The sequence below is a fragment of the Drosophila kikkawai genome, chromosome 3R (genome assembly GCF_030179895.1).
Source record: "Drosophila kikkawai strain 14028-0561.14 chromosome 3R, DkikHiC1v2, whole genome shotgun sequence".
Classification (NCBI taxonomy): domain Eukaryota; kingdom Metazoa; phylum Arthropoda; class Insecta; order Diptera; family Drosophilidae; genus Drosophila; species Drosophila kikkawai.
In genome coordinates this window covers 37,391,486-37,419,349 of record NC_091731.1, presented here as the reverse complement: position 1 = coordinate 37,419,349, position 27,864 = coordinate 37,391,486, and the positions used below count along the sequence as shown (strand labels likewise).

The 27,864-nt window shown below is 39.5% G+C and overlaps 3 protein-coding genes across 3 annotated transcripts in view; all 3 read right to left on the bottom strand.

Moving 5' to 3' along the window:
- Dr (muscle segmentation homeobox protein Drop) overlaps positions 1-25,895 on the bottom strand; it is a 70,228-nt gene extending 44,333 nt beyond the window's left edge. The window contains exon 1 of the transcript XR_011445166.1: positions 25,402-25,895. The gene's annotated coding sequence lies outside the window, so the exon portion shown is untranslated. The remainder of the gene's footprint in view (positions 1-25,401) is intronic.
- Positions 18,557-19,467, bottom strand: ND-20L (NADH dehydrogenase (ubiquinone) 20 kDa subunit-like). Its single transcript, XM_017168245.2, has 2 exons — positions 19,323-19,467; positions 18,557-19,252 (listed from the first exon to the last, which is right to left on the bottom strand). The coding sequence occupies exon 2, from the start codon at positions 19,249-19,251 to the stop codon at positions 18,622-18,624; it is 630 nt and encodes a 209-aa protein (XP_017023734.1). The 5' UTR covers position 19,252; positions 19,323-19,467; the 3' UTR covers positions 18,557-18,621.
- Positions 21,102-21,744, bottom strand: LOC108075694 (uncharacterized). The gene is made up of 3 exons (XM_017168218.3): positions 21,441-21,744; positions 21,287-21,389; positions 21,102-21,228 (listed from the first exon to the last, which is right to left on the bottom strand). Exons 1-3 carry the CDS (start codon positions 21,687-21,689, stop codon positions 21,116-21,118), a joined length of 465 nt encoding a protein of 154 aa, XP_017023707.1. The 5' UTR covers positions 21,690-21,744; the 3' UTR covers positions 21,102-21,115.
- Positions 25,896-27,864: the final 1,969 nt, after the last annotated feature.

The following is a 27,864-nucleotide window of genomic DNA, read 5'->3' as shown; positions in this document are numbered from 1 at the left end:
GACAATAAACTAAACCATCGGCGCGCTTTTGAAAGGAAGTCAACTTGACTGGAAAATAAGCAAAAAGCCGAAATTATGAAATGCAATTTGGAAAATATTTGCAATTGCCTGCGCGGCCATTAAATTGCCGACTGAGAAACCAAAAAAAAAAAAGTAAAGTCTAAACGGAACGAAACGAAACGAAATGAAATAATAATAAGTAATCATAATAATTGCAGCGAGAGGAGCTATAAAAACCAAGAGACAGAAAGGAAAAAGACTGAAAAGCTGTGGAAAGCTGGGGCGGAGACGAGAGTTAATTAAGACGTTTTGCCCAGCGACCAAGCGACCAGCGACCGTTACTGGCTACGTGGCGTATACGCAATTAAGAGTCGCCAGGCATTCAAAATATGAAGAAAGCCTCGGAAGCGGCGACATTTGTCCAGCGGAAGTCTGCTTAATTGCGTAACGAACGAGATGCCAAGTTTTAATATAGGGAATATATATTTATAAAGGAGCTTCATTAAAGAGGAGCCGGATTTCTGGAATTTTGAGTGCTCGCTTCGAAAGAGCAATTGACAAATAACTGGATTATAATTGCATTATTACTGGAATAATGAATGCTCTCACTTCAGGCCACCAAATGAGTAACCAGCATCCCTAGCCAATGCATTTGTTTACAAAATATGTATTTATTTTATCAATATTGTAACTATTTCCTTAACTATTTAATATTTAAAAAAAATATATATAACACTCCCAAATCGTTTAACTATTCGCTAATCCCTGCTAATGAGTATGCCGATGCAGCTGCGTTAAGTATCCCTCCAGCTAATGACTTACATTGAACTTTAACCCGTCAGCGCTCTTCAGAGACAGGCATTTGGCCAGGCTTAGTTAGCCATGGCCGAAACAAAAAAAAAAAAAAAACACCTTTGGCTTAGAGCAACAAAATGGCAGGTAGCACTCCGGGGCTTAATTGCCTATTAGCAAGGAGCTGCGGCAGCCGCGGACACGACCTCGCCACTAAAAACACACTAAAACAAAGCCCAGAAAGGCTCTGCAGAAATGGCCAGAAAGCACATGGCAGCCTGGCCTAAGATGCTGATGCTGACGCTCTAGCTGAAGCTGAAGCTGATCCGAGGCTAAAAACTCGAAATGGTAAAAAACTCAAGTGGGAGTTTGGAGCCAGAGTTGCAGGCCATTGGCAATTAAGTGCAAGCCAATCAAGCGATTTGTACATGCCCAACACTTACACATGCCAAGCTCAAGCTGTTTGCGGTGTGCGGATGAGGAGTACACTTGCAGAAAATGCTAGGGTATTTCTTTAAGAAGGATTAATATAAAATATAAATGTTTTTCAAGCTGTAGGTAAGCCAAGTAAACTAAAAACTAGCTGGTACTTTATTTATTTGATATTTCTCTAAGTGCACAAACTTGGCCAGAAGGAAAACTCATTTGGGCCCGCTTTTGTCGATGATCTTGGTCGACTTGGCCAACAGCCAATGCGCATTGACTCTCTTTTGACGCCTTGGGGCAAAACGCGCTATAAACTTTAATTAAGACATAAAGCAGTTTTAACTATGCACTAAAAGGTAAGGCAAAGGCAGAGCCAGCTTCGGGGCCAAAAAGTGAAAGAAGAAGGGCAATGTACTACCTGGTGGAAATACCTGACGATGTGGGCATGGGGTCTGCACTTCGCACGCGGCGGTCACGACGATGGGTGAAGTTTTTAAGTGCGCTACGTGAAGAGCATAAAATCTGTAACGGAACTTTAAGTAGTACCTAAAGCCCAGACACCAGATAGATATATTATATATACTATTCAGGGGAAAGGCGATTGAGTGCCGTTCCGTTTTCGAAGAGTGTGACAGAGCAAATTGCGTCAAGCTGTTTAAGCAACTATAATGTATATTATATCTATGGATAAAATGGGGTAATATGGTAATATAAAATATCTTATAATTTCAAAACTAGTCTTGGAAAGTTTGCTTTTTTTTATAATATACATAATATACCATAATATTAATTTAAATTAAGTATACTTAGAGTCCTTTTTTGACTTGAAAAAATGCCGAAAATTAGTAAAATATTCGTAAATTATAATTGTTATATTTAATAAATATTCCACAAACTACTATTTCCCATTATACACTTAATGTAGAAAAATATTTGTTAGTAGAACTCTTGGAAAATTCCTGCAAAAATTCCCCAGGCAACCCCAGAGATCCCAGCTGAAGTATGCCACCAATCTGAGGCACTCGCTTGCCAACTGTTCACATGGTCTAAAAAAATGAAGAAAATGGCTAAAAAAAACTGCACATCTTCTTGGCAGTCGTTACAGGCGCTCTCAAATCGCTAACCAATTAACTTGGAAAGTTCACGAAACTGCAACCGCGCGGCGAGCACTAAAAATCGACACATAAAATAAAGTTATAAGAATGCTCGAAGAGTGCGAGATGGACGGATGAAGGATGCCAGTGGCTGAAGACCAAAGACCAAAGACCCCAATGACTGGGGGACTGCGGTTTGAAGACTGGTTTACCCGAGGATCGGATCGTCAGTCTGTGAGCAGCGATTTAACGTGGCGCACATTATTCATTCCGTACGTTTTTATTACTTCATGTTCGTGTTATTTGTAATTTTAACAAGATAATTTTGTTCAGGGATTTAATGACGAGCCGGAGCAACGACGGCAGCACTCAATTTACTATCAAGCCGCACTTGCTCCGGCTTCCAGCTGTATCTGAAGGATACAGAGTCAACTACAGCGACCACTTCGAAGTCCACTTAATTGCCATGCAGCGGAAATGTATGAGAGTCATGTGATTTTCAAGCTGCCTTTTTTGCGTAACTTAATTGGCCCAAAGAAATATTAAAGCAGCCAATTTGTAAGGCGAAAACAACTGAATATAATGAAGCCATCAAAGGCCGGGGAGTGCCTCCAGCACACATCCTTCCCAGAAGGTCTCGCGGATCGAGATCGGATCCAATAAATATGCGAAATATCCGCAGCTGCCGCCGTGGCTGCCATTGTGCCCGCGAAGCCATTTGCATTGGAATTCCTAGAACAATGAAATAATTCCATAAATTCGATCGCTATTTAGCCACCATTTTCCCTCTTGTCCAGTCAACCACCACCATCTTGGGCCCAAAGCTCCTCCTCCTCGTGCTCCCTGGGCTTTTTTTTCCCCGATGGGCGTTAACCATCGCCACGATCGAAACAAGTTTTTTCTGGCTGTGCCTGAAAACTTGTTGGCCGAAAAGAAAAACTGGTTTACAAAACTCAACACTCAACATGTCGGGCTAAAATGTCTGGAGCCGGTGGATTTATGGTCAGTACGTCGAGTGCTATGGTCCGAATGGCTTTTCCTGGCCGGACTCTGGTCGTTGAATTGGCCAAGTTACTGCCTGCTGCCGACGGCATATGTTCGCACCAAGCCATTCGATCTCATTTGCGTCAATTTAGTGTCGTTGGCTTGAGGTGTTTATCTATATTTTGCACAATGGGACACCGTCTTGATGGTTGTCGTCCTTCAAATGCAACATTGTTGCAGCTTCCTGGATGTTTGTTTTTATTTTTAGTGTATTTTTGGGAGAACTTTAAGGTGGTAGGGTTGTTTTTTCTCTAAAAAAAAATACCACTTTTGGTTGGTAATTATGAAGAAAATACTTTTTTACTTTTTTCGAGCTTTTCTTAATATTTATTATAACTATTTTCCTGTTTCTCCATCTTCAAAAGCTCTTTAGAAAATAACAATAATTTCCATTTAATTGACCAAATTGTTGCAGCCCCAAAGAACCACTTTTAGCCACTTATCAGCATGAGAGGCAGCAGCCAACCGTGACCATAATTTGTTTACACTGCCACATTAATATCAAATTCCCTGCCGCTGCAGACCATAAATTAATAATAATAATAATTTCATAGAACCCGGGCAGCAGCAGCAGCACTTCTTTATAGATAAACGAGGGGAATTAGCAATAATTACAAGCAGCGGCGATTAAGTGCATCATAACACGAAGGCGCCTCGTCTTCCAGGCCAGGATGGCTCTGGATCTGGATCTGGTTTTCGCAAAAAAGGGACCAAAGATCTCGCTCCCTTCCAAATCGGGGGTAATATCCGGAGGAGCTCCTTGAGGAGGAGCAATGTCGAGGGCAATTAAAACGAGCAACGGCGCGCAAAACGCACGAAACGGAATTAAAAAGGCATCTTGTTATTAATTAGGGAGAACAGTAGCTGACAGATATAAAATGTTTGCTAATTTGCGATATATACAAGTATATATATAAATGCGTTTGCATTCCCTTTTGGCAGCTCCGGCGGCTTCCTCGCATTCGGTCAAACGAATTCGCGATAAAGCGAATTTCAATGTCTTTTAGCTTATAATTGGGCAAAAATCGTCGTCTGGGGCAAAAGGAGAACAGAAATCAGATACTTTTGGGTCCTCCTCTATCGTTAATATTTTCGGAATTCCATTTGTTCTCGGCTTCCTTCCACAGATCGCTATCAGTGTCGGTGGTGGTGGTGCCTCCTCGAGACCTTTGCCAGCGCGGATTTTATAGTCGAAAATTAATTAACATAACTTCCGTTTTGTGCCAAAAGTAGCTTATTACTGTGCCTACGCTAATTGGGTATTTGCTGGATATCTTTTGTTAGGGAAAGACATTGAATTTGTCAAAAGAAGCTCCTTAGAAGCCTTCCTAATATATTGTTATAATAAGAAAGTATACCGTATTTGGGGAATTATTCTCAGAAAAAGTCTATAACGTATATATATGATATATAAATTACTAAACTATCCTTTATTTAAATAAAAACACTTTAAAACTCCCCTTACAATACTTGAAACATCGCCAACTTTCGCTTTCTTAAAACAACAAAAATTGAACTAGTTGCCCAAATGGCGTGTCGCTTTTGCTTTACCTCAATTTATTTATTTCTATTGAATATTAAATTATTTTCTCAACTCCCAACTCCCGCCACTTATCGAAGCTCAGCGATCTCTCAAACAGAAAAAAATAATAATAAACAATACTACGCGACGCGTGCAAATTGATTTTCGCATTTTGCATGCAAATTTCAATCAAAATTAATTAGTTAACATTTTTATTGTTGTACAAATGAGCAAAAATTAATTTGCATGACTATTAAAATGGAATGACTTTCGAGCAATAAATAATGCCGGCAACAAAAGCAAAAACAATAATAACAGGCGGCCAAAGCCAGCGAACAAGTGAGCAGCAAAACTGTAAAAGCCAAAATCGACTTTTTTCTTGAACTTTTGCGACTACTAATAGTTATAAATAACAAACTAAAAAAAAACATGGAAAATATATAAAAGTAGAATATTAAATACTCTTTTTTAAGGAACTTACAGAGATTATTAATAATGTTAAATTAAATCGAAAGAAATTAAGAGGGGGATGATCACTAGTTTCTGTTGTTAGGAAAACTGAAATAATTTAATATAGTAATTTGTTAGCCTGCTTAAAACTTATTGTTATATGAAAATAACAATAAAATCAAATTGTTTACATATCCCTCTTCATTATTCTGAATTTTAATAATTTCTCTATAGCTTAAATTAAATATTTTAAATTTAAATTCAATTTTTTACACGATTTTTACCCCCTATAAATATTTCTTTTGACCTTTACAACTCTCACTACAAGCCCAAAGTATCCAAAATAAATATAGAGTACACAAATCGGAGAGCCCGCTTAACACCTGAGATGCGACACTGGGATGCGAGTGCGGGACCCGGTGCGGCGGGGGTAAATTTATGAGTGCGCTACCACAAAACTACAAAACTATCGGGTTACAAGGCAGCGACGAGACAACCTACAACATGTTCGGGTCTCGGAGTCGGAGTCGGAGCCGGAGTCGGCCCAGAGCCGCCCATATATGCTGATGATGTTGAACGTGGCAAGTGGAGTCGGCGGTGCCTCCGTTTTGTTGGAGAATTTATCGCGGCGGCAGCACATTCTACGGACCGAGTGTGTGTGTGAGTGACCCAATTTGGCGGAGGTCTCTTTTCCATAGGGGACATTACTATAGAAATATTTATAAACGCTTTACGATCGCCCCGATCTCTGGCTTATCAGCGAGATCAAAATATTTTCGTTGATAACAAATGCCGAATCCAAATCACACAATGCCAAGACCTCGCATAAAATTATAAACTATTTTAATGGTCAAAAGTAAACAAAAAAAGAAGACAAAAAACAAGCTTACGAAATCTGAAAATCTTTGCCTGAAAAAGATAATGGACTCGGACAAATGACCAGCGAAGGAGAGTGACAAACGCGAAAGGCGAACCCATAAAACCAATTAGTGAGACAGAAAAAACTCCAAAGCCCCAAAATCTATATGACTCTGAAGCCCAAAAGCCCAAAACGAAGACAACAAAAAAATTCTGGCTACCGTGCACGCAGCGTTGAAAAAAATTTGGAGTATCGGAGAATGATTAAGAGACCAATTTTACACCCAACAAAAATACGATTAATATTAAGAGAAGGAAAGCGTAGCTTGGGAATATATTAAAAACTGTGAAAATATTTATTATAAAACAAAAATCAAAAATTACTATTAAATAAAAGAGTTGGAAAGCGTTGCTAGGGACTTAAAACTACTAAAACATTTATTATAATGAATTAAAAATATTGTTGGAGGGGGGCGGCTTTAACTCTGAAATGCACTCGGATAAATAATAACACGTAGACTTGTCGGGGTTTTACGCGACGTGCGTCGGGATATTTATTTAGTCGTAGGTAAATTGGTACTGGTCAATACAAAAGAAACTAAAGCTAGGGAGAGCGGATTGGAAGCTCTAGGACTGGAAGTCCGGAGGAAGAGGGAGAGAAAAGGAGAGCGTTCGGGATCACACTGCCTCCCGAAATTAAACGCCTTTCTGGCGTGAACATTCTCCCCCCCCCCTTGCGAGGATACGCAGCAAAAGTAACAGGAAGGATTAGCTCTGGAAAACGTAGGATAACGCTGAGCACTCGTTGGTATGGAGAAGAGTGTGGTGATCCTGTCCACACGACTGGCATCGGTCGCTACTTCGACAGGATCCTCCGGAATGGTGGTGGGCCAGGCAGTTGACGCAGTACTTCCTGTCGATGACTGTCTGGAGCCGTTTCTTCGCATCAAGCCGGAGAAAACGGTGGCACTTCCGAAGAGGATGGTTCCCTTGGCAGACTCGGCATTGGTAGGATAAAATACCTCGGGAACGTCTGCTCTTGCTATCGTCGTATGGAACCCAGTAATTGGAGGAATCGGCAGAAGTGGTCACTCGTGTGGAGAACGAGGAAATCCTTTGGATGGGTGCAGGAATTTGTGGTGCGTCATCACGAGGATTCGGAACACTGGATGAAGTGTTGCTTGGATGCAACAATGTGTGATGCCGACCGTGACAAGTAAGACAGCTGTGGGCGCTTGTGCAATTACGGAGCGGATGACCGCTTGCAAAGCAATTTAAGCACAACTGCTTTTTCTCAATGTATGAAGTACGATCTTCTATCGTCATTTGGAGGAAGCGTGGACATTTACGCACTGGATGGTTCTCTGCAGAACACAAATCGCATCTTTTGGATAAGTGAACAATCCGCGTACTAAAGGATTGTAGTACTCGTGGCGACTGGTTGGAGATTGTCGGTTTAGACGAACGGAGGCATATCGTAGGAGGCTGGAGAGAATCGATGGTTTCCAGAGTTCTATGGCGCTCAGTAAGGAAAGAATCGAGTTCTAGCCACGACGGAATATCGGTTTTATTTGTTAAGGATTGCTCCCATAAGGAAAGCGTCAGTTTTGGAAGCTTCGTGGAGCACAAATAAACCAGGAGGCAGTCCCAATTATCCGTAGGAAGACCGGACAGAGCTAGGGATGTGAGACAATTTTGAATTGTATTCTGCAGCTCCTTCAAGGCTGCCGAGGACTCACGTTCAATGGACTGAATGTTCAACAATTTCTTCAGTTGGCTGTTTACCAACGCGCGTTTATTTTCGAAACGCTCAGATAGGTTTTTCCATGCTGAGCGGAAACCGTCGTTGGTCAGTGGCGAATTTGAAACTATGGAATGAGCTTCACCACTCGTCTTGGCATTTAAATAGAACAACTTTTCTACAGGGGTCAGCGTAGGATTGTCGATATAGACCGCTGTGAAAAGGTCCCGGAAAGTCGGCCAGCGAAGATAATCGCCCGAGAAAACTTCCGTTTCGCACGGAGGAAGCCGACAGCCAGACGGAAAGGAATTTTGGGGCGCAGGAGGTTGGACTGGAGCTGCTTTAGCAGAGATCGTATTGATCTGTTCCATGAACTTAGCGGCACACCGTTCATAAATGGAATAGGTGTCGTCGTATTTTGCCTTAAGGATAGGCAAGGTGTCTGCAGCGCCCTCGAAGCCAACTGAAATTAGCTCTGAACAAGCTTCGTACTCTGTCTCGACCTTGTCCCATAGCGCTCGGACTTGGTCGAGATGGATTTGATAAGAGTACTTGGATGGAGTGGGTGCTGCTGGATTGCAGACTCTGGACTCGAAGTGACTCAAACGGTCACAGATCAAAGTAAATTTGTTTAAAATAGTAGAAGTCATTTTGGATTTTTTTTTTTTTACAAAAAATTTAATATAAATATATGTATGTTACGGATTTATTTATGGGTAGAAGCTGGATTGGGAATTTAGGAACCAATCGGACTCGTAATAATTATATTTGAAAAATTTAATTTTTTCCGTTGGAATTTAAAACGGAAATATGCAAATTAATACAATAATTCCGGTCAGCAGCGAATAATATACGGTCACACAAATGCGGATACGGAAACGCACTTGGATTTCTAACTTAATTCGTTAGTTGGAATTTTAATATAAAATAATTTAAAATTATTTTATTTATCTGGACTTATGTGATTGACCGGTGCTGTATTTCGGAACCAATACGTGTGTGTGTCTATTTGTGCACTTGCCGTATGCAAGTGCAAAATAGCGGAGATAAGGAGAGGCCGAAAAATTGACAAATATCGGAGCGTCGTATGCAGACGATTATGTATGTATGTAAATACTTGGGTGAAGCTCAGCTCAGGATAGAGCGAGGGAGTAAATAAATAAATATACAAATGAAGTTGGCGTTGCGGTGAATATATTTATTTATAGGAGCTGTGGACTGCAATTATATATTATCTTTTTTAGATTTATTATACATATACTCAGAAGTAGAAGTCGTTGAAGATCAGTAGTGTGGACTGTATTGCAAAATATATGTACGTACGTATGTACATATATAAATGTAAATAAATGCAAGCGGAACACAGCGAACATAAATGAATTTAGAACAATTCGGAACTGAAAGTTTCACTGTGGCTTAGGCATTTATTGAAACAAACACTTTATGAATTTTGGAACCCGTAGATCTAGTATAGAAATTATTTGGATATAATTTCTCGAATTGGGGAAATGTCAATGTTGACAGCGATTGTAGTCTTGTGGAGTGGACTGTATTGAATATGTATGTAAATGTAAATAAATGCTAGCGGGAACACAGTTAACGAAGAGGAATTGAGAACTATTGGAATTAAATTCTCACTGTGGCTATTGCATTTATTTATTTATTTAAACACACACTTTTGGATTTTGGCACAAATGTAGAAAATGAATGCCGAATTATTTTGGATTTTTGGAAGGTATTATGCTGCCGTAGTGTCGGATTAATCGGACTTGGATTTAGACAATAATCATACAGAGAAGTTAAGACGAATTGAGTTTCGCAAAACCTAACTGTATGACCGGCAGCAATAATGTAATGGACTTATCTGGTGCGGTGTTAAAGCCACCGGAGCTGCTGGTGGATGAAATCCGGCTCTGATGGACCAAATGTTGGAGGGGGGCGGCTTTAACTCTGAAATGCACTCGGATAAATAATAACACGTAGACTTGTCGGGGTTTTACGCGACGTGCGTCGGGATATTTATTTAGTCGTAGGTAAATTGGTACTGGTCAATACAAAAGAAACTAAAGCTAGGGAGAGCGGATTGGAAGCTCTAGGACTGGAAGTCCGGAGGAAGAGGGAGAGAAAAGGAGAGCGTTCGGGATCACACTGCCTCCCGAAATTAAACGCCTTTCTGGCGTGAACAAATATATAAAAATAATTCACGTACTTCCTTGATATTTTAAAATTTTTTAAGTCAATTTATACAAAGACAATGTTTATTCCAGTGCACAGCCAGTACTTGTATATCAAAATCTTTAAGAAACCCAACCAAAGACGATAATTTTATGCCACCAAATCAGAGGAAAAACAACATGCAACATGCAAGAGAAGTCAGTAATCGGTAGCCCCCAAGAGCCAGCACCTAAATAGTTGTTAATTAAACAAACCAGATTTTTGTTTCTTATTCTCCCCATGGCCTGACTTTTCCTAGAATCAATTAACAAACGTTGCTGGCTGTGCACATTAACCAATTAACTGCTAATCTAATTTTATAGATAGATAGACGAGATCCAGGAAGGAGGGCCAACGTAAATCTCATAGGGAATCCGTTCAATATTATCAATGAAATGCAATCCCAGCCAAGAGAAGACCAAGACCCAAAAAAAAAACAGAAACGAGGTGAAAGGGAGACCAGATAGGAGAAGGAGGAGATGAAACCCTTTAACTAATTAGCATTTTTCACTAAATTCCCAAAGTCCAATTAAAAAACACGAAAACACGACGTTAAGAACAGAGCGATAATTTACCTACATCAATGAGTTTCATTATTCGTAAATGTCCCCTGTGTGTGTGCCTTTTGGATCGGGTCTTTCTTTAAAGGCGATCTTTATCTTTATCTCAAAATGTGACTCTGGGAGAAGAGAGCTCTGATTTCACAGCAGGCCTGCCTGCCTGGAGCCCGAGAGACCCACACGATGGCCCATCGAGAATGTCATTCATAATTAAAAACAAAACTTATACCAATATGTCAAGCATAATTTTTATTTGAATGGCCTGCACGGTCCGGTTTCGGTAGGGTTTGGCCCTAAAAGGGGTCCCCAGAGAGAGAGGGAGGAGAAATCCCTCCGATTAGCCCATAAATATCCAGCATAATCGACGCAATGTTGAGAAATATTCTCACCTCCGATCGTAAGAATGTAGCTTCCTGCAGACGACGACGGCAAATTAACATTTCTGCTGCCTTTTTGGGTTCTCCCTCTTATCCGTTTGTTTGGATTAATTTTAAATTCAGGCTGCCCCTCTGTCCCTGTCCCTGCATCAGACTGCATTCTAGTATTAATTACTTTGGCTTCCGAAATCGAATTTACATATTAAAGTCGTTTTAAGGCAACCACGATTCGTATCGTGCGCGAAGAAATCAAGCCGCATCCACGAGGTGCAGCTGCAGTCCTCAGTCTTTAGTCCCCAGGTCCCAGTCTTTAGTCTTCCGTCCCCCCGACCAGTCTTTAGTCTTCAGTCTACGGACCTCGGTCTCCCAGTCCTTGTGTCTCTGGTGCAGCAGGTTAAATGGAAATCAGCCAGCGCCAGTACACTTTCCTCACCTGGGCACTAAGAGAAAAAAGAGACTATGAAAATAAGAACTCTTTAAATTAAAATAAAATACTTCAGCTTAAACCCTATTAACATTTGAAAATTCTTAAAATTCAGTCCCTAAAAATTCTATAAAATATATATTTTTATGATCTATACCAAGAAATTTTTCTTCAATTTTTAAAGAATTTTTCTTCAGTGTCCCAGCTATTCAACGACCATTTCACAAATCGATACAACCGACAGGAAGAGAGCCAAGGGGACAAACCAAGTGTCGACTGTGGGCTGCCTTTTGTTTTGTCTTCTTTTATTTTAATTTTTATTTTAATTGGAACAACATAATTCCTAGAAGTTCGCACGAACTAACCACCGAAGAGAGCCCCAGTAAAGATCTGCTAATGGAGTTCGTTTGTTTAGCTCGGGCATGGGTTTTGCTTCAAGTCTCTTTTTATTTTTCCTTTTGAGGTTGGGCTTGGACTTGGGTTTGGGTTTGGGTTTGGGTTTGGGTGTCATGCGCTGTGCCAGGCGAACCCAATCACCATGAGGCCATCGTAAATTACTCGATCGTGTGTCTCAGCGAGGACGGGGAGCTGCCATTACTCGGGCCCTCGGGCTGGCCGAAGAAAAGAGGATTGAAAACAATTAAAAAATTGGCAAACACGAATCGATTGTGATTACAGTAAATTGTTGTCAAATTAGCTGCAAAATGAGCGGGAGGGAAATGGCCATGGAGCGACTGCCAGGGTGTGGATAGGATGGATATGGGATAGGATATAGGATGAGCGATCGGTTGATAGGTGATTAAACTGGGCGCGGAGTGGCCCAGAGAAAGTTTGAACTTTTGGTAACAAAGTGGTACCAAGGCTATCAGATTGTCTGGAAGTGATTCCTCAAAATAGGTGGAAGATCACAGAGGTTTGGAAAATAAAGAATGCCCAGAAGATGGAAAGTTCTGATCAGTCAAAGTGGAGTAGGTCCAAAGATCAAACAGGTTGAAGGAAAAGGAATGGAGTCAGAGGAGTGCTAGGAAATTAAAAATACTGGAAAAATTAGGTAAAGTAACTCTTATATCAACACAATAATCAACCTTAAACAGATATATTTATTTAGCAAAATAATAGGACATAAAACCACACAATTAAAAATGTAAAAAAAATTCCCCAAAACAAAGATCTAAACAGAAATCTTTCCTAAACCAAGCTGACAGCATAATTACATCAAAAATATCAATAATCCCAGACTGAACCCCATGTGGCTATCGCATGAAATCAACATATCAAAACACACAATTATACGAAAAAAAACTAAAAATACCTACAGCCGCGTGTGAGTAGCTATCATAAGGCATCTCCTACACACACACACACACAAAGAGAGAAAGATACAGATACAGATACAGATTGATCGATCATGGAAGACGACGGACGGGTCCGGCAGATTGGTGGAGTCAAAATCAAAGTCAAAGCCAGGCACAGGCAGTTGAAATAATTATGAAATGTCAAACCTGTGTTCGCGCTCGATTACGCCACTTGACATGGCCAATTAATCTCGGCTTAATTGGTTTGTGCCACAACAAAACACTGGCACTGTCTGGGAGAGAGAGAGATACAGATACAGATACAGATACACGACATCTGATATTGATGTGCATTCGCTTCTGATTTCGCCTGTTTTTTCTACTCTCTCGCGTTGTCGATGATGATGATGCTGCTTGGTGCTGGTGCTGATGCTGGTGGTTCCTCGAAATTTGTCATATTTACCGGCGGACAAGTGATCGATATGCGCTGAAGGCTGGCGAAATCAGAGGATCGGGGTTATATGCACAGGGAAAATAAATTAGCACTAAGAAATAGGAGCTTAAGAACAATAGTTAATTAACTAAAAGCAGAAGATGCAAGGAAGTTCATTTAAAAGGTATTTTAAAAGCTTTAAATTATTAAAAAATGTTTAAAAATAAATTCAGAGAGCTATTTATGTTTTTGAAATAGTTTTATTTAATTTCAGATTTAATAATAAATTGGGAACAAATTTATTTGATTTTTTAGAAAGCTCAAATGAGAGAAAGTGATCTTTAAGTGCATGGGACCTCGCTAGATCAGCTTGGTACCACGTTTACCTAAACCTTTCCTCCAAATTTCAGTAAAATTATCATTATTATTATTATTTTTAAATGTTCACTAAGCTCTGAACCTAATTAAAATTAATTTTCCTGCTTTCTTAAACCTAAACTTTAAGAGAATCTAAAGTTCCATATTTCTCCCAGTGTTTCATCGCCTTTTTTATTTAATTTTTTGTATAGTTTTTTGCTGCTCTCCTCGCTTGTAGACATTTTATCAGATTCTTTAATTGCGTAAAACATTTTTGGATTCTTCACGTACGAAATTCCAAAACACCGTAGCTTGTTAAAATTCTTCTATCACTGAGCACGAGTATTTGTGAGTATTCGTGAGTATCTGTGTGTATCGAATTCCTGGCCCCAAGACCCAGTGCCAAAGAGAGAGACGCATGTATAATGGCCCGAAAGAGACGCCAATACTGGCAATGTGGAACGTACGAAACGCCAATTAAGAAATTGACAAATTAAAGCTGAATGCTTTTTATAATCAAAACAGACAAAGCAAATAAGACCCGGCAGACAGAGGCAGGCGGCCAACAACTTGTTTGAGGTTGCTTGAAATATTTATGAATTTTTATTGTTTTTATGGCCACGAGGCAACTGGTTGTTTAATTTGTTATATATATATATATTTCTATATCTATGGTATATCTAAAATTTTTGCATATTTTTCTCTAAGCAAGAAAACTTTCCATTTTGCGTGAGGTATTTACTTTTATTTCTCTACTTGTTTATTTTTCTTGCCTGCTCTTTTTTATTTTTATGTATTTTTTTACCTGCAATTTATTTATTTTTTGCATTGCCTTTTTTATTTCGGTAGCCAATCGGCAGCGGCAAATTAACGCAACGGCTTGTTACAGACGCGTTTTACAATCTCGGCGCATTTTTTGCCCGATTGCAGGTTGCACGTTGCAGGTTGCTGGACGGCAGCAGCAATCAATCGATCAACCGATCAAGCGATCAAACGAGCGAAAGCTGCTGCGGCCATGTCAAAGTCCTTTAGCCGCAGCAGGAAGGCTAAAAGGCTGCAAAAGGAGGAAGCAAACCAACAAAAAAAAAAAGGAGACAGAGCCAAGAGATCGCCGCGAGGACCAATCGATCGATGATGGCCGATGCTGGCTGCATTCCGAAATGACAAAACAGTTAAAAAATAATTAATTGCGTTGCCTTAAATGGCCTAAAGCGGTTTGGCTTTTTGTTCCCTACGGCTTGTTTGCAAGCTGCAACAGCAGCAGTAGGAGAAAATCTATTTTAAAAATATTATAATAAATAGAAAAAATATTAATTAAAATATTCTTAATAATTTTAAACAATTTATTAGTATTTCAATGCCATTTTTCTTATAATTTTTCTTTCTAACATTTTCTGAGCTTATTTCTAAAAGATTTTCTTTATTAAAAACTATAAATTGTAAAACTGTTTTAGGTTTTATAAATATAATAATTTATTTCTATTTAATAATTATTTTTTTCAGTGTTTTACCCACTACAATGCGAGCAACAAGTGCACATGTGGCTGCTGTGCGTTGGCCACTGCTCATTGCCCATTTTGGCCATTGTTTTTATTGCCCGCCTGGAGCGGCCATCGGGCAGCCACTTTAGGGCTTATTAATGATGGATTCTCCTCAATTCTCCTCAATTCTCCTTGGCGACTCTTGTTTTATTGCGCAATGCAGCAGCAGCAACAGCAGCGGCTCTTGTCTTACCGCCAGAAAATGAGCCCGATGACGAGCAGTTGGCTTGGGGCTTTGGGCCTGGCCAAAAAACAAAAAGGTACCTGGTCGAATGTATGTCAACCTTATTGTTCCCGCATGACAAATGGACAATTGGCGGGTTGGGGAGAGGTTGGACCAAGGGGCAGCTCTCTGGTGAGAGCTTGGTACTAAACGTTTTGGCAGCTTGGCGACTAATTTGGGCCAACACAGGCAGAGGAGGATCGCGAGCAGGCATTGGAAAAATAACTTCTTAAAGGGGTTGAAAAATACATATGTTAGAGGATTTATGAAATTTTGTAAATGTTGAGAAATATTTAATATTTGTTTTGTTAGAGATAACTAATTAAAAATATAGAAAAATATAGAAATATAATTTAAAAAGCCTATAACTTCTCTTATATCAGTTCTCCCTGAGTCACTACCACCTTTAATCTTTTCAAATCTATTCTAAAAATAAAACTTATTTCAAATAGAAAGCGAAAATTAGTTAATTTCATCTGCTTTGATGTGACATTGAACCTTTAGACTTGCGACGGGGGAAAAAGTTTAGAGATTTCCATCGGGAATGTTGATCTTACATAAACCAAACCCTGACTCATAACATATAATATAAATCAAGATTCTTATCGTCCGAACGAACACAAACCGAACGACAAACCGAGTGCCACAAATAACAAATTTTCACTTTTATTTAACAAATGATCTTCGGGGGACAACCTGAGATCAGATCGAAACAAGTTGATCGTTATGGCTTTGTAAAGTATCCATAACGGCTTCAAGCGCTGACGACTAGACCGAAATTGGCAGTTGGGTCCAGAAGAGACACATTGTGGCCAAGATTCCGGCTATTTATGTAAGCCAACGCCCTGGAGAAGATTACGGATCTCTATCTCTCTCTCTGTGTGTGTGTCTGCATTGGCGATAAATTTCAATCAAATTCGAACACAAAACACACATCGCCCCACTCAGAAGAGATCGGATCATCGGCGTTCGTTGCATAATTAGAAAACATCTAAATTTTCGTTTTGTATTTCCAAAAAAATAGAGAGAGAGAACACTAAATTAGATTTACGACGCCTCGATCAAAGGCAGCCCAAGAAGAAGGCAACGCGGAACGCAATTAAAATCAGCTTAATAATACTCCCAGAAGAAAGCAGATCAGACACATATAGCCAAAAGTGTGATAATAATTTTATGAAAGACTCCACCACCAAACGAGGCAACAAATCAATTCCCCATAATGCCAATAAAAACAGATTTTGAAGACGGCATTTACATTCATGGACAAACATAAATCTCCGGCAGCAGGAACAATGCCAAAAAAAAAGTAAGAATTAAAGAAGACATCCAAACTATTTTCATTATGAGGCCATGAATGAGTTCCCGAGGCGATAAATGAATGAGAATGAATGAATGAAGCTAGAGGCTCTGCTTTTTTCAGGGTTTTCATTGTTTGTGGACCCAGTTTTTGGCGGCGAGTCGATTTTTGGAGGACCTCACAATCGGTAAGAGCACAGTATTACGGGCGATTAGGTGTTAAACACACACAATTCGTTGGGCATTCCCTCTGGCCGTGTGTCTCTCCCCCCTCTGACATAATTTATGATCCGTGGAACATTGCCCGAACCCTCTTCTAGTGTCGAAAAAAAGGGGGTTCTACTGCTATAGAGTTGTACAGCTCTGCAGGTAGTTGGACCCACCTCGGTGCTCGGTGGCAGCACTTACTCCGAGGCCTCCAGATTTTCACTCAAGTGCAATTCCTGAAGCATGCGCCGCTGGACACTCGACTGCAAATTGCAGCGAAAAAGCCAACGTAATTATACAGGGGAAAAGATTTGGTTGAAGTTCTTAAAAATTATTTTTTTATGAAAAAAAAATATTTTTGTGAGTGTATTTAATGCATAAATATTGAGACTTAAATTTTTTAATAAAATATGAAGTGTATAAAATATAAAAAATATAATTCTTGAAGGTTTACAGCTGTTTTAGTAGATAGACTAAATTATGTATAACCTATAAGATGCGTAACGCTACGAGTATATTATTTTTAGAATATATCAATTAAAATTATAGAATGCTTTTAAAGTTTTTATACATCTCCCCACAATACTTTATATATATCCCACATAAACCTCTATTTAAATTTATAAGAAATTTACAAACGTATATTTTTCTCTGTGCAAATTACATAGCTTTTTCGTTGGCGCCTCGGCGCCGCAATTAAGCAGAAATCGGCAAAGTACAACCAAAAAAAAAAACAAAAATAAATAAAATAAGAGAGCAAAAATTAAGGTTAATGCAGGCCGTGGTCCGCTAATTAAGATATGGTTGCCTGGCCGCGAACGCTCCACTGATTCCCGATTCCCAGGCTCCTGGCCTGCCTGCCGGCCTGCACCTTTCGACAAGTCATTGAGCTGTTAAATTTATTTAATGTCCGCACAATGCCCGGCGAGAGCATGTTGCCAGTGGCTTTGTTATTAATTTTTATTGCCGAGCGATTATTGAGACAAGTTCATTTCACCATTTCGTATTATTCGCTGGAATTGTCCGAGTCACGGATTCCCAGGATCCCTGATCGGGCTGCCTGCCTGTCGGCCTGCTGTGCCTTTGTCAGCAGGTCCTTCTTCTTTTCATTTTTTGCCAGAGCTCAATGAGAGGTCCTTCATTCATAGAGTTGTGAGTTCGGTTTCCATTCACTCGATTTTCCAATTTTCCCTGTTTTCTTTTTGTGGGTGTGTCGCCAAATGGATTACACTAATGCGACAGTTTGTCCCACAATTTAATGCACTCGCCGCACACTCGAGGATTTAATGATGTCCCTCTTCCCATCGAGTTCAAGTGCGTGTCGGCAAGAGATTCGCAAAAAGGATTTTCGAAAGACAACGAAATCCTTTCATAGGCTTCAAGAACCCTTCATATTTCATATATCGGCGGCACTTGAGAGTCACAAGTGTTTATTGTCTGCAGGTTCTTTTTTCTCTCTGGAGATCCTGTAACCGATCCCCGATCCTCCCTCAGCGATCCTCTTCAAGTGCAGGTGAGGGTGAGAGAGCACGAGCCCCGTTTCGGTGACTAAGCGACTTTTCGGCTCAAGGACCTGCATTTTCTGAAGACGCTGGAACTGATGCGCTTAACTCGTTGACTTTGTTAGCAGGCAGGATCAAGTGAGGTTCTTGTATACTCCAGTTACTCAAGGGTTGCAACACCCCCCGAGAGACCAAGAAAATTTAAGGGATTACCGTTTTTAATGCTTAAAAAAACCCATTAAAATATTTCTAGGAGAGATTTCCCCTACTTTCTGTACCACATCTGAAGCGTCTTCATGCGCTTGATCTTCTTCTGCAACTGCAGAACCCCGTACATAAGGGCCTCTGCCGTGGGTGGACATCCCGGCACGTATATATCCACCGGAACGATGCGATCGCAACCACGGACCACCGAGTAGGAGTAGTGATAGTATCCACCGCCATTGGCACAGCTGCCCATCGAGATGACCCACCGGGGCTCGGGCATCTGGTCGTAGACCTTTCGCATGGCCGGTGCCATCTTGTTGGTCAGTGTTCCGGCCACAATCATCACGTCCGCCTGACGGGGAGAAGCCCTAAAGACCACTCCGTAGCGATCCATGTCATAGCGGGGGGCAGCAATGTGCATCATTTCGACGGCGCAACAGGCCAGGCCAAAGGTCATGGGCCAAAGGGAGCCCTTGCGGCCCCAGTTCAGGAGATCATCTAGCCGGGCCAAGGTCCACTCCGACCAGGTCTTCTGATCCCGGCCAAAGGGCGAGTAGCCCCATTTGGGCGGATTCTGGCAGGCATAATCGTAGACCGGCAGGGTCTTTTGCTCACGAGCCAAAGGGTATTGAATCATTGCTGGCAAGCGACTCAGGAGCAGCTTCCTGGCATCCTGGATGCGCATCATCCTTGGTGGATTTGCAAAAGTATTAATTTATGTTTCGGTTAAAGGAAAACGAGTGTAAGAAATGTACTTACTTTTTGATTATATGGGAAGTTACTTATGACGAACAGTTTTAGTTACATATGAGAACTTTGAAGGAGTTTGCAAAGGGTAAAACGATCTTAGGTAAAAATCTCTGTGTGAAGTATAAAATAGGAATTGATTTTTTGTGAAAACTAAATCTAAAAATTCTAAAAATAAACAAAGATTCGGAAATAATTCAAAGAATCGTACTAACTTTGAATTTTTCTTATATTCCCCCTTAAAATATAAAGTACATACAAACTTCGTTCATTAAAAACCCCTTAAAATACCCAATGAAGTTTTTATATAAAACCTTATTAAGCTTTTTAAAATCAGTATACCTTAAATATTTACAACTTTCTCAAAGATACTTATTATTAAAGAGGCAATCAATAATTTACGATTCGCCTTTACACCTCCTCAGACGCGACCCCTTTCAGCTCGCTCTGTTCTATGGTTTTATTTATTTACAATATTTTACAATATTCTGTGTTCCCATAGCCATCAACTTGGCTCTTTGCCTGGCGTCAAAATCAATCCAAAATCGTAGACACTCAACGGCCTGGGCGGACAGCGAACAGGAATCAGTCTCATAAATACGCATGAAGCCTCCCATTCATGCCACATCGCACCGAGATCGTTTAAAAGGAAATTATTAGCTGATTGCAGCAGCAACAGCAGCGCCAGCCCCCGCTGCTGATGATCGGGTATTTAATGGGACCCGGGGACCTGGGGACATGGGGACATTGGGGACATGGCAGCTGGGACACGGAACTTGGGCCATGGAGTGGATGCATCAGCGGAGAGCTTACGCAATCGATGCTTGGGCTCATTACGAAGGCGAACATAGAGAAAGGCACTGTGGAAAATATTGTTTATAAGTTAATGGTTTGTAAATTATTAAATTAATATAAAATTCCAATATTTTTCATATTTTTTTTTAAAGAGAAAATAAGGCAAAAGAGGCCTTTGTTATCAAAAAGAAATATAGCCTCCTTAATTACGTACAAAATCTGTTAATTAAAATATATAACCACCTTTACTTGAAGGTTTTTAAGTTCTAAAAATATTTATAGCTCTTTCCCTAGAGTTAACAATATTCCTAAAATTAATAAAAATATTTGTCACAGTGCTTTTTGGCAGAGTCATGGCGCTGTCGCAGCTGGCAGTCAATATTGCTCGCTTGGAAAAATGGCAACTGCCTGCTGCTGGCTGTGTCTTTTTGCGGTTTTTAATTAACGCTTTTGCACAATGCTTGTCTAATTACGCCTTTGGTGCCACACAGGCACGCCAGCCCAACGGCAGAGACTACTAAATCATCAATATTGTCAATGGAGAAACAGCCTGCGCAGTCGCAGCTGCTTGAGAATCCTTCAGGATGAGCAATAGAAAAACGCTTTGGTCGGAGGGGTTAAAAATAATAAAAATACAGGAGACAGGCGACAGGAGACAGGAGAGAGAGACAGGCAGACAAGGCAACGACGATCATCGAATGGCAATTAGGCATTGGCTGCATTTGATGCATCATTAATTGAATTAAATTTGCATTTAAATGCGAGCCTATGAATGGCGAGCGAGGCAGGGAGCTCACCAAGCCTTTTCCCAGCCAACTCGTCTGGAGTGGACCTGCTGATGAAGTCATACATATATAGGTAGGACCACTACTCTTACGCAGCTGAAATGCCAATTTAAAATAAAATAAAAACTAAATTGACAAAGCAAAATAGGTAAATTGGTGAGCGAAACAAAACGAGTATTATTTACTAAAAATATTTTAATATATTACAAGACCCACAAACTTAATTTAGATGTCTTCCTCACTCGATTCCTCATCATCCGAGTCCGAGTCCGAGTCCAAAGCTGAGTTCAAAGCCTCATAAAAGGACTTTACCACATACATGGAATAGCCGATGGCGGCTGGAAAATTTGATAATTGTATTGAATATTCGAAAATAGAAACCTGGTATCAGCTTACCGATATTTAGGAACAAATAGAAACTTATCAGCGCGGTGTATAGGGTGAGCATAAACAACATAAAGTGCACGAGCAGCCATATCCCAACGAGAATGTCATTGTTCTAAAGTGGAACTTGAGCTTAGAGTCTGGAGGTGACCTGGCCAAGACTTACTGAGTGGGCGCCGTAGGCCAACAAAAGGTTAATGACCCCCATGAAGTATAAGACGATGGAGCCTACCGCCACACAGCTATTGATTGGCATTTTGCGAAAAAACCATATTAGATACTCGTGGTATTTCCCCTCGAACACCATCTGCAATCCGGTAGTGCCGAGGATAAAATAGGTGATACCATAGGTAAGGCCCAAGAACATGACGCCCCATTCAAGGGGCACGCAGCACAGGAAATTTTTTAAATGCATATTTTAATTTTGAATATACAGTTTTAGAGAAATTCTAGTCTTTGTCGATAAAGTCAAATTTGAAAACTAATGATCGAACTTAGGGATATGACATTTTTATTTAGAGTTTTTCTTCTTTTTATATTCAAGTTTCAAGTAATTTCTAAAGCTTTTTCTTGTAAAAAAGGTCAAAAGTTCTGCTGTACAGTAAAAATGCCAATTTAAAATGTCTAAAATAAGTTGGTTTCCTGCGTACGTTTGCTGGGACAACGCAAAATAGACTATCATCAATTTAAAATCAATATGTCACATAAATTGGAAGGGAAATCAACGCCAAAAGCCGCCAACAATAACAACAACAACGACAATCGTATTGGCCAAGTTGAAAATGTGGTTAAAAGGAGACAGAGAGAAATGCGAAATAAATGCAAGTAAAGGCCAAGGAGGAGTGTGTTTCTTTAAAGTGCAGTTTTAAATGCTCTTGAGTATTATATAAAAATATTTATAAAAATTATAATTAATATTTAACAAACCAGACTTTGTTATAATGCTTTTTTAGAACAATTTCAGTAAAAAAAAAACTTGGTTGCGACTAGATCTAGTTGGGAATTATAGTGCAAAAGCAAGAATTCAGTGTCGCGTTTTTTCTTATATTAAAAATGTAAAGAAAAAAAGTTATAAAATTCCTTTATATATCTACATAACTATAATATTACAAACAAAATATTGTAGCTTTCTGTTTTGTTTTCCTTAATTTTTATTTCACAATCACCTGTAAGGTAAGTGTTTATACCTCATCTTAGCTGTTTAATAACCCTTGTAAGAGTACAACAAAACTGGACAAAGACTGGACTGTTGCAGTGCGATTACTTTGCTATAATTCGTCGTCATCGTTGCCGCAGCTTCTGCTTTTCCGCTGCTCCTCCGCTGCTACTGCTGCTCCTTTGGTGACATCGTCGCTGGGGTTTTATTGGCCACTTTTGGCCACATCAGCGACAACGATGAGACAGGCAAGCGAGTGCGCTGCTTCCTGTCTTACATATGGTATATGTATATATACTCGTAGGATGTCCTCCTCCGAAATTGTGGCTATATCTCCGACTGTGTGTGTGGACACAACTTGCCATTATTATGCGCATGTTGCATTGCATTGCATTGTTGTTGCCGGATTTGTCAGCGATCCTCAAAGTGATAAAAATTGCTCGTAAATCCTTAACGAGTGGAACTAACACGCGCTATACTGTGGCTCCCACAGAGCCACAGCAACTCCAACGCCAACAGCAACTCCACAAATACTCCACACCACATTTGTCTTTTTAGCGAGCTCCTAAAACAACATGCCAAATGGAACACAATGGCCGATCCTCATCCGCAGACCGAAATGGACGCGCTCATCTCTTGATCTGCATTGTTAGCGGGCAGCAACAGGAGCAGCAGCAGCAGCATCAGCATCAGCAGCAGCAGAAGCAGCAGCAACATCAGACTCGGCAGCAACGTCACACGGTGAAAAATTTACTGAAATGGCTTCCTTCTAAAAGTTTTTAATAATTTTAATAATGGTTGATATAGGGGAAAATTAACTAAATTTTAAAGTCAAGAAAAATCTGTAAATTTTAGAGAAAGTAAGAACCTTTATGTGGTTTCTTGTAGTATTCATATTCTACTTTTTTTTATAAATCTTAATTTTTTAGTTATTTTCTTAAGTGCATTAACAGCTTCAGCTTTCCGTTTTCATTGTGACTTTTGCATTCAACAGCAGAACCCACAGCCAGCCAAAGACTTTTGCCCAGTTTATGCATCACCAAAACACCAAATTGACTCCATTAAATTCCAATTGTGCCAATGTTATTTCTAGTTGGGGGAACAGAAAGTGGAACCACTACCAAGATGGCTTGCTGCTGCAACAATGTAAGTCTCAAATTCTCATTTAAAATATTTTTTAAATATAATAAAAGCTTTTTTTTCTAGAAATAAACCTCCTTTCCAATCAACCAACTTGCTATATCCCATGGACAAGCCACAATTAAGCCTTAATGTCCGCTTCGATAAACGCTAATTTAACAGCCCCACACAAGAAGTAAAACCCGAAGTTACAGGTTAACGTTAACAAATCAGATCGTGGCCATATGGTTAACCAATTAAAGATGCAAAAGACAAAAGCCAGAGGAAACCCAACTGACGACAATAAAATCAACAAATTTTCGTATTTAACGATCGGCAAATTAACATACATTTACACACATGCCCGGTGAGGGGCGGAGGGGAGCAAGGCAAACGGGTTTTCGGCTCATTCGAGGCGGGCCACCGTCAGTCAGAGTGTTTGACCACCCAAAAGTGGGTGAGGAGGGGTGTGCCAGTGTTGTCTCTTTACAAAAGCTTAAAGAGCTGGAAAAACTATGATATTTAAGGAGGGTTTTTATGCTTTTTATAAGCTAAAAAAATTCTCAATTATCCTAAATAAATAAAATATTACAAAAACTCGTAGTAAATATATTTAAAAATATTTGTTTTACTTACCTTTAGAAGTAAAGTTTTAGAAACTTTTCAATGAGTTTTAAAACCATGTTTTTGAAGGTTTACAAGTGTAAATTTAAACCATAATAATATCACAAAAACTTTAAATATAATAAAATATATATAAAGTGTTTTTTATATTTTTATATTTAATTATATTTAAAGTTGTTTTTTTTTTTATTTTATAAAGTTTAAATTATTGAAAATATAGCCTTAAAAAAGCTAAGCAAGCATCGCTTCGAGGCCATGGCAGTAAAAGGGAGAAGGAAGTGCTCCACTGAGCTGTATAAGTAGGTGTTGACAGTTCGTTATAATAATAACTACTTTAAAATAAAGCCCCGCACCAGAGCCGATAATTAATTACAAACGATTAATGACAATGTTATCTAAGCGCATGACAAACGCCGCGGGGGGAGCACCAGCTCCGCTCGTCGGCGTTTCGCTCGAGTTCAGATGAGATCAAGCATAACGCCTCCGACTTTTTCATTTTCATTTCAATAGATATATTTTTTTGTGGTTTGATTGGGGGCGTGGCAAACGCCTGCTGTTTTGAGCTAACTGTTTTGCTTAATTGGCAAATGATTGGATAAACAACTTTATATTTGGTTGGAAAGTTTTTAGATAATATATATTAATGTTTCATTTGGATTTACTAAGAATAATATTAATGGTATCTTTTTTAATATATATAGATATATTTTTTAATAATTATAATAATTATTTTGTTTTCCATTTAAAGAGGTTTGTGTTCGACTCTTCAAAATGTTTATAGTGTAGCTTGACTAAAGTATAGTTTCAAATATAATTCTGGAATTTACATAAAATATATTGAATAAATAAATTTAAATATTATTAAAGGACTTATGGTATTTCTATAGCATATCCTGTGCCTCTTCCCCCCACTTTTTTGGTTTTGTTTTATATGTATTCAGATTGCGCATCTAATTCTGGAATTTACCTTGAATTTATTCACGAAATAAATTTAAATAATAAATATTTATAAATAAAAGCAGCACTTTTAAAGCTTTAACTAATTTTTAAAGGACTTGTGGTATTTCTAGAGCATATCCTGTACCTATTACTACCCCCTCTTTTTTACCCTATTCAAAAAACAACCCAATGCGGCTTCCTTTGATCGAATTCTTTATGGCTATTATGTAAAACACACACAAAATCCTTTTAGTACACAATAATGTCACTCGCATGCCCCATCACTTACCCCGAGAACATTTGTTTTTGTCTTTGCATTTTCCCGTGTATTTGTTTTGGTTTTGTGTCTCCGTTTCTTCTCGACCGCACTTTCACTTTCCCGGATAATTAATGAGCGCCGCGACCCGGAGTCTCCTAAGTAGGGTGCTCCGCGAGTCCCTCCTAATAGATAATTACGTTGTTTCATTAACAGCATTAGCTGCGACAATATTTCACCCGATTTACCCGGGGACTCCGAGTTTTGGAGTGCTGCGCCGGAGGTGTCTCATCTCCACTCTCCACTCGCACTCTTGATTTATTGACATTTGTTGGATAGTTTTGATGCTCCCTTCCGTGGGTGGCAACTAGAGATGTACTAGGTGCTCGTTTTCTTTTTAGTTTACGCGGATTTACTAAGTTAAATTTACAATTAAACACAAGAGATTGCACGAAACGCGATGAAAACGAAGAACAGTGTGCACACACCTGTTGAGAATAACCGAGTTGGCAGCTCAGTTAGTGTTAGTGTGTACACACCGGAAAAGGCTCTGACAGGAAACGTATAGCAATGTAAATTTGAAAAATCAGGCTCACACTAGTTTTCTTTCAGTTAAGGTCCATTAAGGCATTAAACATTATTCAAAATTATGAACTAAACTGAATCTGTCAATATTCATATATTAAATAAAAATCTGAAAGTATTTACAAGTATGAATATTATTTTAAAATATATATTTTTTATCTTCTTATGTTTAAATAAATGTTCTCTTATTCTTTAATAAATATTTTGTAATAATCAGTCACGCTGCCATCCCTAATCCCTCGATTTTCAGCGTTATGGATTATTAATGCAATGGGTTGTGAACGGGCAGATGAGGCGGCATTGATCACTCTCCGGCTCCCCTGAAGTGCTCTGTTTTTCCCCTCCATACTAAATGCATATAATATATTTTTTGAGGGTGTAGACCGGACTAATGCAATCTCAAGTATGTGCGACACGCTGGCTGGGGAGGCGACTGCAACATGTGGCTGGATGAGGGATACTCTGGGATCGGGATCGGGGTCTACCATATATATAAATAAAAAAGATGCACCGTACGTGTACCGCCCGTCGAATTTATGGGATGCGGCATGTTGCCATCGCACGGATTTTAAATACCTAATAAAAGTTACACTTGAAAATTAATGAGCAGCGCTTTTCAGCGTTTATGGAACACGACAAAGTGACAACACTTGAATTAAGTTGTTTCAGGATCGCGGATCTGGCACTGGATACGGAGCACTGGGGATCGCGGATCGGATGGGATCCCCCGAACTCCCAAACTCTCCCCAACTCCACTTCAACTGTCAGAGATATGCGCCGAGATTTCGTTTTAGTTGGCGCAATAAATTTTGTGGTTTAATGGGGACGGGCGTAGAGAGTAGCGGCACGACTCTGAAGTTTCCGCTTTGATATCCGACCGAGGAGAACCGTCTATTAATGAAAACGTTGCTCCACTCCTGCCATCATTTGGGGCGGCGGCGGCCTTTTTTGGCCTATTTTATAGGGCACACTTCCTTTTTTAATGCAACCGAACGAGGCAGAGTGGAGCAGAGCGAGGCGAACGCCTTTGGCTCGGCTTAAAGGCGCATAAACGAGGCTATTAAAGTGACAAAAATTGACACTAATCATGCTCGGTTGCCAAGGCAAAGAAAAAGGGGTGGCCGCCCCGAAAAAGAGTCCACATTTTGTTGGGCTGTCATGTCCCCGCGGCGGTATGTAATTTATGTCTTAACACTTACAGATCGTTAGCCAAATGGAAGTGGCAGTGGCAGTGGAAATGGAAAGGGTTAGGTCAGTGGCGGTGGAGAGATGCTTACAGAAATGAGTTAATAAATAATATAAACACGTGTAAGTAATTATAAATAATTAAGATGGTAATAAAAGTGACAGGAAATTGGGGATAAGTTTCTTGAAAATTCATATTATTTATTATATTTAAATATTCAAAATATTAAGATATGTAGCTACTCTAAAATATTACAAATTTATAAAGTTTAAGGATCCTTTATAATAATATATTATATTTTGTGTGTTCTGCAATTTATTACTTACAAAATGGAGCTTAAAAATAAATAGAAACTTAAATAGAAACTTTAAGGATTGTTTAGATACTATAAAATAGTGCCACGATCACCTCTTATCTTCAATTTTCAACTCCTACGCATTATTTTATAGAGTCAAGGGTTCAATGATAGTCAAATCCCATCCACAGCTCTAAGCAAATACCATTAAATTATTCCCTGACACGGACTATCAATCGCATATCCAATATCCCCCCTATATTCCTGGACCCAATTGCAACACCATCGCTAAACGCAGCAAAGTAAATTGTTCGATTAATTGGATTTTAACAGCGACAAGTAGCCGCCAGCCAGGCCAGTTCAGGCCAGGAGGAGGACCAATGAACACCACAGCCAGACAAAGGCAATAAAAAAGAGTGTTGCTGGTGAA